General features: G+C 42.1%; 3 protein-coding genes across 5 annotated transcripts in view; all 3 read right to left on the bottom strand.

Annotated features, from left to right (window-relative positions):
• Nucleotides 1-19517, bottom strand: part of LOC310661755 (vomeronasal type-2 receptor 26-like) — a 55065-nt gene extending 35548 nt beyond the window's left edge. Inside the window, exon 1 of one of the 2 annotated variants that reach the window (XM_083408144.1) lies at nt 19440-19517. The gene's annotated coding sequence lies outside the window, so the exon portion shown is untranslated. Of the gene's footprint in view, nt 1-291; nt 420-19439 lie in introns of those variants that run through there. The other variant, XM_083408145.1, reaches the window with a different exon arrangement.
• On the bottom strand, nt 30-9270 carry LOC310661773 (vomeronasal type-2 receptor 26-like). Of its 2 annotated transcripts, XM_083408197.1 has the most exons (4): nt 8990-9258; nt 7358-7640; nt 5091-5957; nt 30-519 (listed from the first exon to the last, which is right to left on the bottom strand). In XM_083408197.1, exons 1-4 carry the CDS (start codon nt 9028-9030, stop codon nt 259-261), a joined length of 1452 nt encoding a protein of 483 aa, XP_083264323.1. In that variant the 5' UTR covers nt 9031-9258; the 3' UTR covers nt 30-258. The 2 variants fall into 2 exon arrangements, with proteins under 2 accessions (XP_083264323.1, XP_083264324.1); XM_083408198.1 differs by lacking the exons at nt 30-519; nt 5091-5957 and adding an exon at nt 6152-7150 and having other exon boundaries at nt 8990-9270.
• Nucleotides 13465-18767, bottom strand: LOC310661759 (vomeronasal type-2 receptor 26-like). Its single transcript, XM_083408164.1, has 5 exons — nt 18492-18767; nt 16591-17454; nt 14913-15140; nt 14518-14644; nt 13465-14367 (listed from the first exon to the last, which is right to left on the bottom strand). The coding sequence occupies exons 1-5, from the start codon at nt 18642-18644 to the stop codon at nt 13469-13471; spliced, it is 2271 nt and encodes a 756-aa protein (XP_083264290.1). The 5' UTR covers nt 18645-18767; the 3' UTR covers nt 13465-13468.
• Nucleotides 19518-20992: the final 1475 nt, after the last annotated feature.

The following is a 20992-nucleotide window of genomic DNA, read 5'->3' as shown; positions in this document are numbered from 1 at the left end:
TTACATAGCGAAAGGGGTGAGACCTGCCCATTTAAATAAACACATAAACATTTTAGCACACAGAAATTAGTAGTATTTCAACCCACCCCCAACTAGAAATAGAAAGGCACTAAAATACTTATTCCAAACTCAGAGCCAAACTACTCATTTTTCTATTCATGCTTTAAAAAAAGTGTACTCAACCTGACCATATGGTGAACAAATATCTCAAATGGAGTGTGATCTGTTGGAATATAATGTTAAAGATATTCTCTTTTCCTATCTCTCATGGATGTAGGAATTATGCCTCACCTGGTGAAAGCTCTGGTGCCACACCATTCTGTTGTCATCAATGGAAATCAGCTGGCCTGGGACAGCCTCCCCACCCAGTCTTCCGACCTTGACTCTCATGAAGGAGTTATTTGGAAAAGTGACTATGTTGGTAATATCAAAGCCAGCTTCTACTTCCCTGCTCTCACTGAAAGATACTGTTTCTCCAGCAGAGTTGTTAAAGGAGACACTCCTAAGGAAGGGATGGAGCTGCATTGAAAGAAAAATAGGAACTATGAAGTAAAGCACATGTCTCTCGTTACTGACACTCAGGATGCCTCCAACATTCAATACTGGCAGGTACTACTATGCAAGCAGAATCCACTCATTGGAAATGGTTGATAAGGCGAGCATTCACAGAGAGAGCCAATGATTTCCTTTCTTTCCTATAGGGAAAATCCTAATGCACTCCCGACCAAGAAGAAATGAGGAAAAAATCCATGGATTTCAGTTCCCACCCCTTGGATATCTCCCACCCCATGGAAGAGAATTGTAGGGTAACCGGCCTCATATAACCATCATGCATCTAATCAACGCATGAAAGGGGTTAATGCCATGGAGCAAGCTGTCCTATCAGGCTTCGTCTATGTCACTTCCCTTCACTTTGGGAGGAAATGGGCAACAAAGCCTTTTGGTTTGGGGAAACTCAGCCTACATGTGAATTCTCTGAGCTGCTCTCACCTTCTCCTCTCATGGTAGGCTTGTATCCTCCCCTCAACTTGTGTGCAGAGAAACTGCTTGTAAAGGAGCAGGACAGAGCAAGGTCAGATCCTGCTTCACTCACAGTTTCTCTACAAACATAGATACCTACTAACAAAGAAGCAGCACAGAGGGGCCACCAGGGGGCGCATTGGAAGATGGCCGACAATAACATCTCTCCGACCCACACGAGGTAATTAAGAGGCTGTTATGGTAGTATGCAGTCTCCCTTACCCCCGAAGGGAATGGGGGGGTACTGCCTTTCCTGCTGTGTCCATAATTGACCCCCGGATTCGAAAGAAGGGGCTGAGGGCACTAGGCACAAAGCCCTCGGGTGGAGTCGGCTCTCCCAGACGCTGTCTCTGAATCACGCACTGGTTTGCATCAGCTTGAAATATTTAATTGGAATAGAAGCAAATGCACATACTTCAAGTGAAGATTGGGAGTAAAGACTGGTGATTAATGGGATCTCTGTGATGTGGAGCGACGGGTTGGACAATAAATCAAGTGAAGACTCATCATTAAAAGATTGGTATGTCGGAGCGAAACAGAAAGGGGGGGAGGAAAAACTTTTCTTTTTTTTGGTCTTATGTGAGTACCCAATAAGCCTCCCCCCCAGAGAGAAAGAATCATTGCAAATTACTAATCACAAGCAGGAGATTAAGAACCGTGTGGGAATGAATTACTGATCAAAGAGAGGACTGGTGGGAACATCGGATGGAAAGAAAGCTTTATGACGCAGTTACAAATGGAGATTCGTTAAGACAGGCCTGCCCACAGGAGGACGAGGGGGAGGAGGACCATGGTCATTGGAATGTGAATTTGACCTGGCAGGGCCCCCTGAGATACAGATTGGCAAGCCTGTGGAAATCAATGGACAGACTGTGGGAATGTTCTTTGTGGAGGTGTGGAAATGGCGTCTGTCCTTTATGTGATATGGCTCTTGGAGAGTGTAAAATCCACACAGGATATGTTTGTTTTCAACCCGCTTGTGAAGGTTATCAGAGATCACAAAGAAAGGAATATATGATAACAACAAGAAGATGAGGAAAATAACAAAGAGACTATCTGGACAGAACTGGACAGAACTGTGTAATTAAAGCAGCAACAAGAGTGATGTTTGGATCCCTTTCGGAGCTCAAAGTATGGGTACCCCCATACTTTGTATAATTTGGAACTAATGTGATTTGGAATTAATGTGATTTGATTGGCCTGTTAATAAAAATTAATTAAAACAACAACAACAAAGAAGCAACACAGTGCAGGATTCGCAGCAACTGCTTAACAGCTGGAGGAGCAGTTTATCTGCATACGTTAAGCGGAGGATCCTAGTTTACAGTCAGTACTTGAAAATTTTCAGTGTAGTCTTCTACATTTCGATACGATACGATAATCTTTATTGTCATTGTCCCATACAGAACAATGAAACTTAAAATCTACATCAGACATTGAGAAACCAACAAGCCTGCTATCCCAGCTATCCCAGCCTGGTTAGCTCTCTAAAAACTCTGATACCCCATAGATAAATACAATAGACGACTTCCGGGGAGGTGCCTCTGGATAATGGCAGAATTCCTCTGATCAGGAGGAATTTGCCCCGTTTTGTTATTCAGAACAAAAGGCAAAATTAATTGTGAATAATGTGATGACAGAAGAGTTTAAGATTGAAAAAGGGACACGACAAGGTTGCCCAATTTCTCCATTGCTTTTTATATCAGTCCTAGAGGTTTTGCTAAATATGATTAGAAAGGACCAAGAGGTCAAAGGTATTCAGGTGGGAGCTAAACAGTATAAATTAAAAGCATTTGCTGATGATTTAGTATTGACTTTACAGGAGCCAGAACCTAGTACTAAAAGGGTATTGGAACTGATTCAAGAATTTGGACAGGTTGCAGGTTTCAAGTTGAATAAGATGAAAACCAAGGTTCTAGAGAAAAAATTAACTATGTGTGAGAGAGAGAAGTTTCAGGAGAAGACAGGACTAACATTGGTTAAAAAAGTGAAATACCTAGGGGTTAACATGACTGCTAAAAATGTGAACTTTTTCAAGGATAATTATGAAAAATGTTGGACTGAAGTGAAAAAGGATTTAGAAGTTTGGACAAATTTGAAGTTATCATTGTTAGGCCGAATTGCTGTGATAAAAATGAATGTGCTGCCAAGGATGTTATTTTTGTTCCAAACATTGCAAATTTTGGATAAGATGGATTGTTTCAAGAAGTGGCAGAAGGATATTTCTAGATTTGTTTGGCAGGGCAAAAAGCCTCGAATAAAATTTAAGATATTAACGGATGCTAAAGAAAGAGGTGGATTTGCCCTACCAGACCTTAAACTTTATTATGAATCAGCTGCATTTTGTTGGCTGAGAGAATGGCTGCTTCCTGAAAATACTGATGTGTTGGATTTAGAAGGTTTTAACAATGTATTAGGATGGCATGCATATTTGTGGTACGATAAGGTAAAAGCACACAAAGCGTTTAAAAATCATATTGTTAGAAAAGCATTGTTTAATGTATGGATAAGATATAAGGATTTGTTAGAAGATAAAACCCCAAGATGGTTGTCACCAATGGAAGCGAAGGCACAGAAAAAACTCAATATGGAGGCCAAATGGCCGAAATATTGGGAAATTCTGGAACAAGATGGAGAGAGAACAAAATTGCAGAGCTTTGAAAAATTGAAAAACAAAGTGCGAGATTGGCTCCATTACTATCAAATAATGGAGGCATACAAATTGGACAAAAAAGTTGGGTTCCAGGTGGAAAAAGATCCAAAAACTAAGAATTTGTCAAGAATGTATAACTTGCTATTGAAATGGAACCCTCAGGAAGAAACAGTGAAATCAGCTATGATTAAATGGGCACAAGATGTTGGACATAACATAATGATGGCTGACTGGGAACGGTAATGGACCACAGGTATGAAATTTACGGCATGTAATGCCTTAAGAGAAAATTTAATGAAAATGATTTATAGGTGGTACATGACACCAGTTAAGCTTCAAAAAATCTACCATTTGCCCGATAATAAATGTTGGAAATGTAATAAGACTGAAGGCACATTCTTTCACCTTTGGTGGACATGCCCAAGGATTAAGGCATTCTGGGAGATGATTTATAATGAAATGAAAAAGGTATTTAAATATACCTTCCTTAAGAAACCAGAGGCCTTTCTCCTGGGCATGGTCGGCCAATTGCTGTCAAAGAAGGATAGAACTTTTTTAATGTATGCAACAACAGCAGCAAGAATACTCATCGCGAAATATTGGAAGACACAAGATTTACCCACCAGGGAAGAATGGCAGATGAAGTTGATGGACTACATGGAACTGGCGGAAATGACTGGCAGAATCCGAGACCAGGGAGAAGAGTCGGTGGAAGAAGATTGGAAAAAGTTTAAAGACTATTTACAGAAATACTGTAAAATTAATGAATGTTAGAAAAATGTTGGAATGAAGTTATATGGCTTTAGTAGAAATGTTATAAGGAATTAAGTATAAATAGATTATTAGAGCATTAAAGGGAAAAATAAGGTTAGAATGTGTTAAGACAATAATAGGATAGAAAACAGAGGAAGATGGAAAGGAATTGCTGAAACAAGTAACAGAAGTGGAATACAAAAAGGGAGGTGTGAGGAGGTCGTGGAAATTAATGAAAGAAAGATAAGATATTGAAATGGTTTTTGTTTTGTTTAGTTAGTTGTATGTTAGTGTTGTTAGTTTGTATGTTAGCTTTTTTTTCTTTTCTTTTCTTTTTTCTTTTTGTATTGTATTGTATTACTGTATGTTTTTTCTTTTTTTGTTTTTGGTGGTGTTGTGTTTAATTTGTTGGAAAACTAATAAATATTATTATAAAAAACCCCAAATAAATAAATAAATAAATAAATAAATAAATAAAAAAATAGACTCCCATGGAGACCACCTTACACTGTGTTTAAAACCAAAATCACAATCGAATAAAAACTGTTTCTCAGGAGGCTAGTCCTAGTCTTTATAACCCTGTACCTTCTTCCAGAAGGCAAAAGCTGAAAGAGATCACTTCACTGCCCATGTCAAATAGCTTGTATGTTATAATAGGCATTACCTGCCAAGGCTGCACTTTCTGAAGCTTCTGCATCTTTCCTTCCACTGCTGCCCTGTGTTTGGTCCTTGACAAGAACATGGCATGTAGAGCATGTGCTGTGGCATAAACAGCATTATAGATGCTATAGCTGTGGCTTGTTATGCTCATCTCAAAGCCAGACGAAGGGAGATTTTCCAGCTTCTCCTTGCCAGTGCAGGTTCCACTGGCCTGCTCCTCTGTATTGGAGTTTGGAAATAAACAGAGAAATACCTGTGCCCAGAACTGCTTGACAAAGCCATTTCCATTTGCCTCAAAAGGATTTTGTACCTGAAGAAAGGCTTTGAATCCTTGTACCACATTTGAATGAACTGCAAAGGAGAGGGAACCATGGAAGACTTGCATATCCATGCTCATTTGATAGGTCAATGCTGTGAAATCCACCTGTGCTGTCAGAATCCACACCTTGCCCACAGATGTTTTATTAATATTTTCCATTTCACCTAGCACTAGCATTATTCGCAAGCGAACCATGGACGTTATTCCTCCATAGAAAACAACAGCCTTGGCTTCACTTTCCATAATAACATGATAGATTCGCATAATAACATGGGAATACATGACATAAAGCTCTGCCAAATATGTGGTTTTCAGCGTTGTCTCTAAGAAGGCCAAGCAAATGCCTTTCTGGGAGAGCAGAGGTCTCAGTGTCTGAATAAATCTCTCTCCACTGTCATTATCCACAGCGAGCAGCCCAACCCACGTCCAACCAAAGTGCAGAAGTAACTCAACAATCCCAGTGTACTGATGGGCTTCATTGGGCACCATCCTATAGAAGGAAGTAGATTGGCTTTGACCAGGATCTTCTGGAGCAAAGGAACCATAAGTGAGCTAAAGGGAATAAAGAGACATAATTCATAAATGCAGAAGAAGGACTGTATGTGTATTCAAGGCCTGCCTCCCATGGAGACAAGATGAGCCAGTTGCCTCAGGAAGGAGACTCCAGAAAGTTGGGAGGGTGGCCGATTTGGCCTCCATGGAGTGTTGCCCTGCTTTGCTCTCCTTTCTCCTCATCTTCTGTCTCCAGGTCATTCTCCTTGCTTTCCTGAGCTGCTGCTGTCCCTCTCCCTAATTTTACTCCTCCATTTCATCCCCTTTGTTTCATCACAACATTTCACCTCTTCATTTTATGATGTCCCACCATCCCTTCCTTTCCAAACCTCTATTGTACCACAGACGCACAGAATCACACACAAATACCAGAATGTGTGCACAGCTGCCTCCAGACAGGCAGGCTTCCAGATTTGCAAAAGAGCAGCTTCAGTCTCCAGCCAGTAAGTCATAGGCAAAGTTGGAAGAAATGTCAATTTGCAGAATGGAATGTGGAGGTGTGTTTTTTGAGGAGTTGGAGTAAGGAAGCGAAGTGATATGAGCTGTCTCCCACAAACACAATACCTTCTCAGTCAGGAGGGCAGAAAGCAGGGCTGGGTTGAGGGTGGTGTTTCCTGAGCCCCAACTATGGATAAGTTGCAGCCTTATATAACTAGCATGTTTAGATCTAGTTAATGCATGAGGGTGTAAAGGCCCTAGAGTAGTAAGCTGCTGTTGCCAGTCTTGTGTAGGTCTTGCCTCCTTCACCTCCGGTGAAAGAGGGGACCTTTCTGCCAACACATGAACCAAAGTTCAATGTTTGTTGGCCAATCCAGACCATTCTCTGCATGCCTCAGTAGAAGCTCTGTACTCTGGAAAGCAAAGCTACTGATCTTTGTTTATAACTGGCCCAGGAAACAGGACCATTTCCAAACATAAAGAGAAAGTCACCTATTGAAAATCCTAGTATTGACCTTTGAAACCTCTAATTTGTCTGAACCTCATATATCTAGAGGGCCACCTTCTCCTACACCACCCACACTTCTTGGTTTATTGGATGAGGCCAGGTCACACCTAATACATTCTGCTGCCTGAGATAGAAACCAACTGGTCCTGCCATTGAATCCTCCTTCAATATACCAATAGGACCGCATCATCTACTGCACTTGGGACACCAGACTAGTTAGAGGAGTCAGGGGAGGCACTCCTCAGACCTAGAGCAGAGAGAAAAGGGAAATCTGCTTAAGAAGGAGAAATAGGACTGTCCACCTATAGCAGACATCTTTAATTGCAAAGCCCATAGGAAATACATTTTGTGAAGAGCAGGACCACCCTCCTCTTTTAGTCACAGTTCTACAAAACGTTTTTGGATAGAAAAGATCATGGTGATTGAGTCTGAAGAGTCCAAGGCAGTATCTTACCTGGGGAAACTTGTAGATGCTCAATATGTCTGCCATTTGGAGGGAGGTATCAAAGTCCAGTCCCCCAATAACTGCCACCAGCTGTTTCTGGGTGTTGCACTTGTAGTTGGGTATAAATGTGGAGGGAAGGTTCAGAGCAGCCCGGTAGGTCATCCTTTCATTGAAGTAACTGTCATAGATGTGGAATCCTAAGGTGATATTTGGTAAGATCTTGGGGTTCTCATTGATCTCCTTGACAGCAAATATCAAGGCCAGAATATGCTGGTAGTTCTTTGGCACAACACTGCAATGAGAATTTCATGCTATATTTTTTAAAATATATGCTATGCAATTAAAAAAAGGGGGGGGGGGAGGCTTCAGCATTTTAGTTGAAATTGTGTCCTATTATATATGCAAAGGCGTTTCCCCTGAAGGAATACATTGTATTCCACTTTTATACTTGTAGCTCACTTTTATTAATACAGTGGTACCTCATGTTATAGACGCTTAACTGCCATTTCTTGGCTGATCAAAACCGTCTGTTGTTGCCCAGGCCAATTGGAATGAATGGACCTGATCCAGCCCTCTCTATAAATGAAATTCCCTCTCTTCCTCTGTCACCAGTCCTCTGCCATAGAACAAGCCTGCACCATAGTGACAGCAGAAGGCTATACACATTGACAGTCATACAGAGACATCAACAGAAGCCATAAAATATTTTGAAACCACGAAGCTGATTAATAATAATAATAATAATAATACTACTACTACTAATAATAATAATATACCCCCCTTCCTTCGAAGATCTAACATGATAAAAATAAAGTGTACAGGCTGCCCTTTGGGCTTAGGCATATACAAATTATTTATTTACAGGTACTGATCTGATCCCACAAAAAAGCTGTATTGAAATGCAGAGAAGCAGGTAGCCAGGCTTAATGGCGTAGTTCTCATCATATTCAAACCTGTGACACATTTTAAACTGGGAGGGTCATATAAGACTAGCCTGACTTGGATGAGAACATCTGAATGAGAATTTCACCTCAAAGGAGAGGTGAGATTTTAAGGCCCTTCACCCCAAACTTTTAGAGATGAAGTTCAATATTCAGAACAGAGAAGGGCTTTCCATCTTAAACTACGTAAGTTTAAGTTGTGGCTCCTCTTGTGAAACTCTTCTTGGAAGAAATTTGGTGGGATGTGGGGAGGAGAGAACACATGAATGAAAGAAAGACTCTCTCATCTCACTGACGACACATTCAGATCTCCTTTTCCCTCATTCCAAGCCAACTCTTCAGCTCTGAGATAGTTCCCCCCCTCCCCGACCCCTCTGCTTGGAAGGAAATCCCTCTAAAATCAGTGGAACTTGTTTCTGAGTAAGCCTGGTCAGAGCTGGGGGATGTTTTTGTGACATCTGATTACTTGATACATGAAGTATTTACAAGGTATTAAGAAGCTGACTGGTCGTTAGCCTTTCTGTGAAGACTTCTTTGTCAGAAGCAGTAAGGAGGTGAGAAGCAAGTCCGCCAATAATAAGATCACCAGGTTGGTAGTATTCATGTGGAATTCTGGACAGATCATGGATGGTGCAATGTGTATGTTTGCAAACCATATGTGGCAGATGAAAGAGAAGGGGCACAACAAACAGCAACATACTGAGGCAAATATTCTTTCTCATCCGACACCCTCATTACCATCTGGAAAATAAACCTTAGCTTCAGAACCACGCTCAGTACAATATTCTGCCTTGTCAGGAACAGCACTTCCCTACCAATTCACAGATTAAAATCCTATTTTACACCTCAACAAAGAGAAAAGAAAAATCCTCCCTCTCCCTCTTCCCTCTCCCTTGCTTAGAATGGCAGGAAGGGGTTTTATGCCCATGTTTAGACTCTGGCTGGTATTGTCTGGAAATCTATGGAGACATTATTCATGAGAGACTTAGTCATGATGAGATTGATAATTACAGCTGTGATGATAACTACGTCTCTCTACATCAAGAACAACAAAATGACCAGAAAAAACACCAGCACATGCTTGTGTTATTTCATCAAAAGTGGTTTCTGTCTGTTTATGGGACAACAAAAGAGCATGCAAAAATAACTACAAGGAGGAAGAAAAGAACAGTGGTCCAGTCTGCTATCAGTCCTGAAAAGCTTCATCTGAAGAGTGGAAATGGTCACTGTGACCTCCAAAATTGCCCCCCGAACATCTGTTCATTAATTTACTGACAACTATACTAAAACTGAAAAATTGTGAAAGAGATTGAGTTATGGCAGATGATTTGTGTAGGTTGCAAGGAAAATTAAGTATAAAAAGGGAGAATTCCCTGGATGCCAAGATCCATGTTTGGGGCAAGTACTCTTTGGTGAGAGAACCCCAGCAGAGATTTCAAATCACAAAATTCAGCAAAGTAAACGTGGAAATATAGGTTGTTAGGTCTTAAAAATATATCCCCATGAGTTCCAAAACCTCCCTCTCCCCTTAGCATTGAAAAGGACCACACATCTGGTCAGTGAAAACTGGCATACTTACAAACTCTTCAAAGGTGAGGTTCATGTGTTTCTCCATACATAAGTCAGAAAACACAGGCAGTAACACTTGGCTTAGTTACACGGTGAAAGCTCCAAATTATTGGTATAGGAGTCCAGGGGAGGCTTCTTAGAGCCATGAGTTCTGAGCTTGTAGCAACCAGCTAAGACCTTAAATATTATGCTTCTTGGGTAGACTGATAAAGAGCAATAGGCCATATATTACTGGATAAAGCCTGCTGGCGGGGCTATGATTCTAAAGGTTGGTTATTTGGGTGAGGTAAGCTAGTTTTTGCTGTTTTGGGGCCCTGCTCAAATTCCAAGAGTGTCTTGGTATCTTTCTTAAATGTAATTCTAAGGTAAAATGGTTCTGTTTGGTCCTGCAATCTCTCAATAACATATTTACTTCTATTTGCTGCTTTCACTTCTTATTGTAGGATGTCATCTGAATGTGGTATGTAGCTTCTTGATTAGGGCTATACCATGACAGATTTTTGGGTGACTTTGCAGGGCTGCTGTCAGGGTTGGTTTTTCCAAAGGGCCCTTCTTACCTTCCCAGACAACATAACCCTCAACTTACCTAACCCTGACAGGTATAAGTCATCTCTTTTACTTGTTTGTCCATGTGGGACCATAGGCTGTGCTCCCATGGCCAGACAAGAACTAGGAAACCCCACTCCTTCCCGATACGCTAGCATCTCTCTCGCCTCTTTTACATGCCCTGCAGCATTGGGAAATTAACCCTGAGAAGGTGTTCAGAAACCACACATTCTTTGCAAGTGCTGTGTGAGTGTCTGGAGGCGGTTGGAGGATGGATTGCAGCTAACAGATGGAGGTTGAATCCTGACAAGACAGAAGTACTGTCTCTGGGGGACAGGAGGTGTGTGTGTGTGGAAGACTCCCTGGTCCAGAATGAGGTAACTGTGCCCCTGAAGGACCGGGTGCACAGCCTGGGAGTCATTTTGGACTCACAGCTGTCCATGAAGGCACAGTTCAATTCTGTGTCCTGGGCATCTGTCTACCATCTCCATCTCGTACGCAGGCTGAGACCCTACCTGCCTGTGGACTGTCTTGCCAGAGTGGTGCATGCTCTGGTTATCTCCTGTTTGGACTACTGCAATGTGCTCTGTGTGGGGCTACCTTTGAAAGTGACCTGGAAACAACTAATCCAGAATGTGGCAGCTAGACTAGTGACTGGGAGTGGCCGCCGAGACCACATAATACTCATCCTGAAAGACCTACATTGGCTCCCAGTACGTTTCCGGGCACAATTCAAAGTGTTGGTGATGACATTTAAAGCCTTAAATGGCCTAGGCCCAGTATACCTGAAGGAGCATCTCCTATCGTTCAGCCCAGACACTGAGGTCCAGCACTAAGGGCCTTCTGGCGGTTCCTTCACTGCGAGAAGTCAAGTTACAGGGAAGCAGGCAGAGGGCCTTCTTGGTAGTGGTGCCCGCCCTGTAGAACGCCCTCCCATCAGATGTCAAAAATATAAACAACTATCAGACTTTTAGAAGACATCTGAAGGCAGCCCTGTTTAGAGAAGCTTTTAATATTTGATGAATCATTGTATTTTAATATTGTGCTGGAAGCTGCCTGGAGTGGCTGGGGAAACCTAACCAGATGAGTGGGGTATAAATCATAAATTATTATAAAATTATTATTATAAGCACAAGCAGCTATTTGTGCTCCTAATAGAAAAACACCTCAAATATGGAAACATATAGACTGCCCAAAAAAAGTGAGTATGTGAAACAAAGAACTATTTGTAGGGGTGGTATATAGATGTAATAAAGAAAAAATGATTAGCAAATACAAAAAGAATGGTTAATTAACGTATTTGAGATATCAAGATGTAAGAGAGTATTAACTTTACAATTGCCCAGATGTATTCAGCATTCATAGTGGGTCATGGAATGAAATGGTATTTTTATTTACCAATCTTCTTGTTCCACCATGTTTCAAATAATGTCTGATAAAGCGGGTTCTCCTTCATGAAGAGCACATGTTGCGGTGGGAGCAACCATGACATCCCCTGTTGCTGGGCGGGTTAGTTTGGATGGCCACGAATTTGATTGGGCACACCCAATGTTGCTGGGGAAAATTGATGGTTGCAATTTTATTTGATTGATGGGGGTGCTATATAGGTCCCTGTGCGCAGCATTGAGCTTTCTCTTCGCTGCGCACATCAAATTACCCACCCACCCTCCCTTTAATTAGGGTTTGTGCTGACCTTGCTATGCCTGTCATGGGGTCGTCTGCTTTGGAGCAGGGGCCTGGTAGGAATTTTACCATTTGGCTGATTGGCTGGGGCCATTTGGGTTTGCCTACTGCTTAGCAAATCGTCACAACTTGTAAGGTTGCAGTTAGGCATTGGTTAATTTTTTTTGGAGGGGATGTGGTTGGCTGTGCCTGCCCCTCCTATGCTGCTGCTGCAAGGGTATTCCGTTAAAGGAATCCAGGGGCTCGCCATGCTTTTGTCTGTATCCCTGACAAAGGGCTGGGGTCACAAAAGAGCCCCAGGGAGCATTTGGGGAGAGGTGTGAGCCTGGTACCCAGCTTTATTCTCTCCCCAAAATTGTTTACCCTTACTGACTTCCGCACGGATGTGGTTGTCAGTTCTGTTCCTACCTCCAAGTGGGAACAGATAGATGCTAACCAATGCCTAAGCAACCACTCACATACTGTAAGTCAATAAAGTTGTGGCCAAAATTATGCCAAAAACCAAAACAGAAATGATGTGTGAACCGTGTATTTATTCAGACGTGTCTTGGGGGTCCTTGACACACAATATTGTATTTTCTAATTAAAAGGACTTTTATTGCACTCATGTTCAAAATGCTTTTTCTCCAAAATATTCATTCAGAACTAACCAGTCCCATCTTCTGAACCAAAGCCCATTAGCAATACCACCATTGTTATAAGTAAGAACAATGAGGCCAGAGGAACATCACCTGGGTGTGAGGCGTGAAGGCAGCTCTCTGCAAGGGCCTTTCCAACTGGCCTAGGGGGCGAGGCCCAGACTCACTAGCCCTACTGAAGAGGCTCCTCATGAGGCTGGAGGAACATCGCCCAGCTATTGTTTTATTTGTTTTAATATGCTGTACACCGCTTTGAGATTTGTATTAAAAATATAAAGCGGTATAGAAATTGAAAAGTAGATAAATAAAAAAAACCAGAAATTGTGTAGCAAATATTGCCTGTAACTACTGAAATCAATGGTACTGATTAATCATGACAGTAGCAGTTCCACTGAAACCTTACTTACTGGAGAATCACATAGAAAAGAATAAGGAGAAGCTTTAAAAGCCTCCCAATATATTGTTTTCTCTTTTTCAGTGTATAATTAACCACCATCTGGTGTTCTAGTCAGGCCTTCATACTTTGCAGTACCCAAGACAGTTTCTTAGTTTTCCAAACGTTGAAAAAGGTTGAGGACCCCTATTTCAGAAAGACAACAGAGGATTTTAAAAGGAATTGCACATAGGAATTGTAGCAGATAAAATACAGCATGGTTATACGATGGTTATACGATGTAGAAAAAGAGAGATTAATGTGCCCATATTCTGATAGAACAAACAAACAGAGATGTTAGGTGAATTTCTTATTTCTTCTTTATTAACTTCTCCTTGCAGTTCAAATCAGGCCTTAACACAATGATGTAGCATTTGGGAGCAAAGATGGAGCCCAGTAAGCCAGCACTGGAGGCCAAGATGGAGAAGATCTCCACAGCCACCATGTATTTCCCCTTGGTGCTCAGGTACACTGGAAGAAAGGAAATCCAAACACTACAAAACAACAACATGCTGAAGGTGATGAATTTGGCCTCATTAAAGCTGTCAGGCAGTTTCCTGGCAAAAAAGGCCACAACAAAGCTGAGAATAGCCAAAAAGCCCATGTAGGCCAGGGCACAGTAAAACAGGGCAGCTGACCCTTCGTTGCAGCCTAGAATGATTTCCCTCATCACAGACTGCATGTCAGAATCAGGGAATGGGGGAGACATTCCTAACCACACAGTGCAAATGCCCACTTGGATAAGGGAACAAGAAATCACAATGGAGCTTGCCAGTCTTTTCCCCACCCACTTCCTCATTCTGGATCCTGGTTTGGTGGCCACAAAGGCCAGAACCACTGTGATCGTTTTGGCCAGAACACAAGAAACGGTCACTGTGAAAACAAGGCCAAAAGCCATTTGTCGGAGCAGGCAGCTCACTCTTTCTGGAGGGCTGAGGAAGATCAATGGGCAGAGGAAGCAGAGCAGGAGGAAAGTGAGGAGAGTGTAGGTGAGGTCCCGATTGTTTGCTCTGACAATGGGCGTGTCCTGATGTTTAATGAAGATGGCAAGGACTAATATTGTGAGGAGAAAGAGAAAAAGAGCCAACAATGCCAAGCTCATCCCCAGAGGCTCTTTAAAAGACAGGAAGCTGATGGTCTTTGGAATGCATTGTGATTGGTCTCTGTGTGGATAGTGATCTTCGGGGCACCCAACACAGTCATCCATATCTGGAGAGAAAATAAGATACTCAGATTTGATATGTTCTGCATAGCAACTACAAATGCTACCCCTGCGAAACTCTTAAGGTTAAAATAGAAATATCACAGATGTCTCCTTTATACATTTGAAAAATACCATCTATATATTGTGTCCCCTACCTTTCTGTGATGAAATCTTGCCTTGAGGACATGGAGCACAATCATAGCAGCAGAATGGCTCCCCCTCCTTCTTTTCCTTCCTGGAACCAGGAGGGCAATTTGAGTTACATAGCGAAAGGGGTGGAACCTGCCCATTTAAATAAACAAATAAACATTTTAGCACACAGAAATTAGTAGTATTTCCCCTGACCCCCAACTAGAAATAGGAAGACACTAAAATACTTATTCCAAGTATTTTGGAATTACTCATTTTTCTATTCATGCTTTTTAAAAAAAGTTTGCTCAACCTGACCACCTGGGGAACAAATATCTCAAATGGAGCGCGATCTGTTGGAATATAATGTTAAAGATATTCTCTTTTCTTATCTCTCATAGATGTAGGAATTATGCCTCACCTGGTGAAAGCTTTGGTGCCACACCATTCTGTTGTCATCAATGGAAATCAGCTGGCCTGGGACAGCCTCCCCACCCAGTCTTCCAACCTTGACTCTCATGAAGGAGTTATTTGGAAAAGTGACTATGTTGGTAATATCAAAGCCAGCTTCTACTTCCCTGCTGTCACTGAAAGATACCGTTTCTCCAGCAGAGTTGTTAAAGGAGACACTCCTAAGGAAGGGATGGAGCTGTATTGGAGGAAAAATAGGAACTATGAAGTAATGCATATGTCTCTCCTTACTGACACTCAGGATGCCTCCAACATTCAGTACTGGCAGGTACTGCTATGCAAGCAGAATCTAATAATTGGAAATGGTTCGTAAGGCGAGCATTCCCATAGATAGCCAATGATTTCTTACTCTCCTATAGGGAAAATCCTAATGCACTCCCAACCAAGAAGAAATGAGGAAAAATCCATGGCTTTCAGTTCCCACTGCTTGGATATGTCACACCCCACGGAAGAGAATCATAGGGTAACCAGCCTCAAATAACCATCATGAAGACATCTAATCAACCCATGAAGGGGGCTAATGCCATGGAGTAAGCTGTCCATGAGTTTGACCAAACTGCGTGAGGCAGCGGAGAACAGAAGTGCCTGGCGTGCTCTGGTCCATGGGGTCACAAAGAGTCGGACACGACTGAACGACTAAACAAGAACAAAGCTGTCCTACCAGGCTTCGTCTATGTCACTTCCCTTCACTTTGGGAGGAGATGGTCAACAAAGCCTTTTGGTTTTGGGGAAACACAGCCTACATGGGAATTCTCTGAACTGCTCTCACCTTCTCTCATTGTAGGATTGGATCCTCCCCTCAAATTCTGTGCAGAGAAACTGCTTGTGATGGAGCAGGACAGAGCAAAATCAGATCCTCCTTCACTTACAGTTTCTCTATAAACATAGGTATCTATTAACAAAGAAGCAGCACAGTGCAGGATTCGCAGCTACTGCTTAACAACTGGAGGAGCAGCTTATCTGCGTAGGTTAAGTGGAGGATCATAGCCTACAATTAGTACTTGAAAATTTTCAGTGTAGTCTTCTACATTTAGATACGATATGATAATCTTTAATGTCATTGTCCCATACAGAACAACGAAACTGAAAATCTACATCAGACATGCAGAAACCATCAAGCCTGCTATCCCTGCTATTCCTGCCTGGTTAGCTCCCTAAAAACTCTGATACCCCCTAATTTACCGTATTATTTGCTCTATAAGACTCACTTTTTCCCTCCTAAAAAGTAAGGGGAAGTGTGTGTGCGTCTTATGGAGCGAATGCAGGCTGCGCAGCTATCCCATAAACCAGAACAGCAAGAGGGATCGCTGCTTTCGCTGCGCAGCAATCCCTCTTGTTGTTCTGGCTTCTGAGATTCAGATTTATTTTTTTTCTTATTTCCCTCCAAAAACTAGGTGCGTCTTATGGTCTGGTGCGTCTTATAGAACGAAAAATATGGTAATACAATATACTCCCATAGAGACCACCTTACACTGTGTTTAAAACCAAAATCACAATTGAATAAAAACTGTTTCTCAGGAGGCTAGTCCTAGTCTTTATAGCCCTGTACCTTCTTCCAGAAGGCAAAAGCTGAAAGACATCACTTCACTGCGCATGTCAAATAACTTGTATGTTATAACAGGCATTACCTGCCAAGGCTGCACTTTCTGAAGCTTCTGCATCCCTCCTTCCACTGCTGCCCTATATTTGGTCCCTGACAAGAACATGGCATGTAGAGCATGTGCTGTGGCATAAACAGCATTATAGATGCTATAGCTGTGGCTTGTTATGCTCATCTCAAAGCCAGACGAAGGGAGATTTTCCAGCTTCTCCTCACCAGTGCAGGTTCCACTGGCCTGCTCCTCTGTATTGGAGTTTGGAAATAAACAGAGAAATACCTGTGCCCAGAACTGCTTGACAAAGCCATTTCCATTTGCCTCTAAAGGATTTTGTACCTGAAGAAAGGCTTTAAATCCTTTTACCACATTTGAATGAACTGCAAAGGAGAGGGAACCATGGAAGACATGCATGTCCCAACTCATTTGGTAAGTCAATGTTGTGAAATCCACCTGTGCTGTCAGAATCCACACTTTGCCCACAGATGTTTTGTTAATATTTTCCATTTCACCTAGCACTAGCATTGTTCGCAAGCGAATCATGGGCGTTGTTCCTCCATAGAAAACAACAACCTTGGCTTCACTTTCCATAATAACATGATAGATTTGGATGAAGACAGACTGCACATCATAAAACTCTGCCAAATATGTGGTTTTCAGGGTTGTCTCTGAGAAGGCCAAGCAAATGCCTTTCTGGGAGAGGAGAGATTTCAGGGTCTGAATAAATCTCTCTCCACTTTCATTATCCACTGCGAGCAGCCCAACCCACGTCCAACCAAAGTGCAGAAGTAACTCAACAATCCCAGTGTACTGATGGGCTTCATTGGGCACCATCCTATAGAAGGAAGTAGATTGGCTTTGACCAGGATCTTCTGGAGCAAAGGAACCATAAGTGAGCTAAAGGGAATAAAGAGACATAATTCATAAATGCAGAAGAAGGACTGTACGTGTATTCAAGGCCTGCCTGACATGGAGACATGAGCCAGTTGCCTCAGGAAGGAGACTCCAGAAAGTTGGGAGGGTGGCCGATTTGGCCACCATGGAGTGCTGCCCTGCTTTGCTCTCCTTTCTTCTCATCTTCTGTCTCCAGGTCATTCTCCTTGCTTTCCTGCCCTGCTGCTGTCCCTCTGCCTAATTTTACTCCTCCATTTCATCCCCTTTGTTTCATCACAACATTTCACCTCTTCATTTTATGACGTCCCACCTTCCCTTCCTTCCCAAACTTCTGTCTCCAGTTCATCCTCCTTGCTTTCCTGCACTGCTGCTGTTCCCCGCCCTAGTTAATGCATGAGGGTGTAAAGGCCATAGAGTAGTAAGCTGCTGTTGCCAATCTTGTGTAGGTCATGTCTCCTTCACCTCCGGTGAAAAGAGGGGACCTTTCTGCCAACACATGAGCCAAAGTGCAAAGTCAATCCAGACCATTCTCTGCATGCCTCAGTAGAAGCTCTGTACAGGACATTTCCAAACATAAAGAGAAAGTTACCTATTGAAGATCCTATTACTGACTTTTTAAAGCTCTAAATTGTCTGAACCTCATATATCTAGAGGGCCACACTTCTTGGTTTATTGGGTGCGGCCAGGTCACACCTAATACATTCTGCTGCCTGAGATAGAAACCAACTGGTCCTGCCATTGAATCCTCCTTCAATATACCAATAGGACCACATCATCTACTGCACTTGGGAAACCAGACTAGTTAGAGGAGTCAGGGGAGGCACTGCTCAGACCTAGAGCAGAGAGAAAAGGCAAGTGTGCTTAAGAAGGGGAAATAGGACTGCCTACCTAGAGCAGACATCTTTAATTGCAAAGCCCACAGGAAACACATTTTGTGAAGAGCAGGACCACCCTCCTTTTTTAGCCACAACTCTACAAAACATTTTTGGATAGAAAAGATCATGGTGATTGAGTGTGAAGAGTCCAAGGCAGTATCTTACCTGGGGAATCTTGTAGATGCTCAATATGTCTGCCATTTGGAGGGAGGTATCAAAGTCCAGTCCCCCAATAACCGCCACCAGGTGTTTCTGGGTGTCGCACTTGTAGTTGGGTATAAGTGTGGAGGGAAGGTTCAGAGCAGCCCGGTAGGTCATCCTTTCATTGAAGTAACTGTCATAGATGTGGAATCCTAAGGTGATATTTGGTAAGATCTTGGGGTTGTCATTGATCTCCTTGACAGCAAATATCAATGCCAGAATATGCTGGTAGTTCTTTGGCACAACACTGCAATGAGAATTTCATGCTATATATTTGAAATATATGCTATTCATTTTAAAAAAAAAGGAGGGGAAGGCTTGACAATTCTTCAGCATTTTAGTTGAAATTGTGTCCTATTATATATGCAAAGGAGTTTCCCCTGAAGGAATACATTGTATCCCACATTTATACTTGTAGCTCACTTTTATTAAAACAGTGGTATCTCAGGTTAGAGACGCTTCAGGTTACAAACGCTTCAGTTTACAGACTCCGCTAATCCAGAAATAGTACCTCGGGTTAAGTACTTTGCTTCAGGATGAGAACAGAAATCGTGCGCCAAGATTTCCATGCATTTTGATGGAAACCTTACATCCGTATTTGCATTTTTGTATACATGACTTGGCTAGAAGATTGCACTGCAAAATCTGGAGAAGTATAAATTTCAAATTATGGCTCTCTTTTGGTTTAGATAACTTTTTAGAGCAAGCAAATTTTGGTAGGTTCATGTTCAAATGTGAACTGAATAGTAAGAACTGGGCAGATTCCTACCTTGAAATAGACACCAGCTCACCTGTTCTGATCTTCAACACAAAATATGGTTAACACACTGGGGATAAGTAGCTTAATATTTAAATCTCAGCTGTCCACTTTCACAGCTTTCTTTGGTTTTTCCCTCACACCTCCCTCCTTACTTCTCCCAGCTGACAGTTAACTGCCATTTTTTGGCTGATCAGAACCTTCAGCCAATTAGTCTGTTGTTGCCCAGGCCAATTGGAATGAATGGACCTGATCCAGCCTATGTCTATATATGAAATTCCCTCTCTTCCCCTGTCACAAGTCCTTTGTCAACGAACAAGCCTGCACCATAGTTACACTACAAGGCTACAGACATTGACAGTCACACAGAGACATCAACAGAAGCCATAAAATATTTTGAAACCATGAAGCTGATTAATAATGATGATGATAAAATAATATTAATAATATACCACCCTTCATCTGAAGATCTCACAAGATAAAAATATAGTGTACAGGTTGCCCTTTGGGCGTAGACATATAGAAATCATTTATTTACAGGTACTGAGCTGATCCCACAAAAAAAGGTGTATTGAAATGCAGAGAAGCAGGTAGCCAGGCTTAATGGAGTTATTCTCATCATATTCAAACCCGTGACACATTTTAAACTGGGAGGGTCATATAAGACTAGCCTGACTTGGATGAGAATTTCACCTCAAAGAAGAGGTGAGCTTTTAAGACAATTCACCTCAAACTTTCAGAGGTGAAGTTCAATATTCAGAACAGAGAAGGGCTTTTCATCTTAAAGTTAGGTAAGTTTAAGTTGTGGCTCCTCTTGTGAAACTCTTCTTGGAAGAAATTTGGTGGGATGTGGGGAGGAGAGAACACATGAATGAAAGAAAGACTCTCTCATCTCACTGTCGATACATTCAGATCTCAATTTCCCTCCCTCCAAGCCAACTCCAAAGCTCTGAAATGGTTCCCCCCCCCCCCAGACCCCTCTGCCTGGAAGGAAATCCCTCTAAAATCAGTGGAACATGCTTCTCTGTAAGCCTGGTGAGAGCTGGGGAATATTTCTGTATCACCTGATTACTTGATACATGAAGTATTTACAAGGTATTAAGAAGCTGATGGGTGGTTAGCCTTTCTGTGAAGTCTACTTTGTCAAAATTGGTAAAGAGGTGAGAAGCAAGTCCGCCAATAATAAGATCACCAGGTTGGTAGTATTCATGTGGAATTCTGGACAGATCATGGATGGTGCAACGTGAATGTTTGCACACCATATGAGGCAGATGAAAGAGAAGGGGCACAACAAACAGCAACATACTGAGGCAAATATTCTTTCTCATCTGACACCCTCATTACCATCTGGAAAATGAACCTTAGCTTCAGAACCACGCTCAGTACAATACTCTGCCTTGACAGGAACAGCACTTCCCTACCAATTCACTGATTAAAATCCTATTTTACACCTCAGCAAAGAGAAAAGCAGAAATCCTCCCTCTTCCTCTTACCTCTCCCCTGCTTAGAATGGCAGGGGAATACTCTGGCTGGTATTTTCTGGAAATCTATTGAGGCATTATTCAAGAGAGACTTAGTCATGATGAGATTGGTAATTACAGCTGTGATGATAACTACGTCTCTCTACATCAAAAACAACAAAATGACTACAAAAAACACCAGCACATGCTTCTGTTATTTCATCAAAAGTGGTTTCTGTCTGTTTATG

This window comes from Podarcis tiliguerta, assembly GCF_965153285.1.
Source record: "Podarcis tiliguerta genome assembly, chromosome: 13".
NCBI lineage: Eukaryota > Metazoa > Chordata > Lepidosauria > Squamata > Lacertidae > Podarcis > Podarcis tiliguerta.
This window is presented reverse-complemented; position numbering and strand designations above follow the sequence as displayed.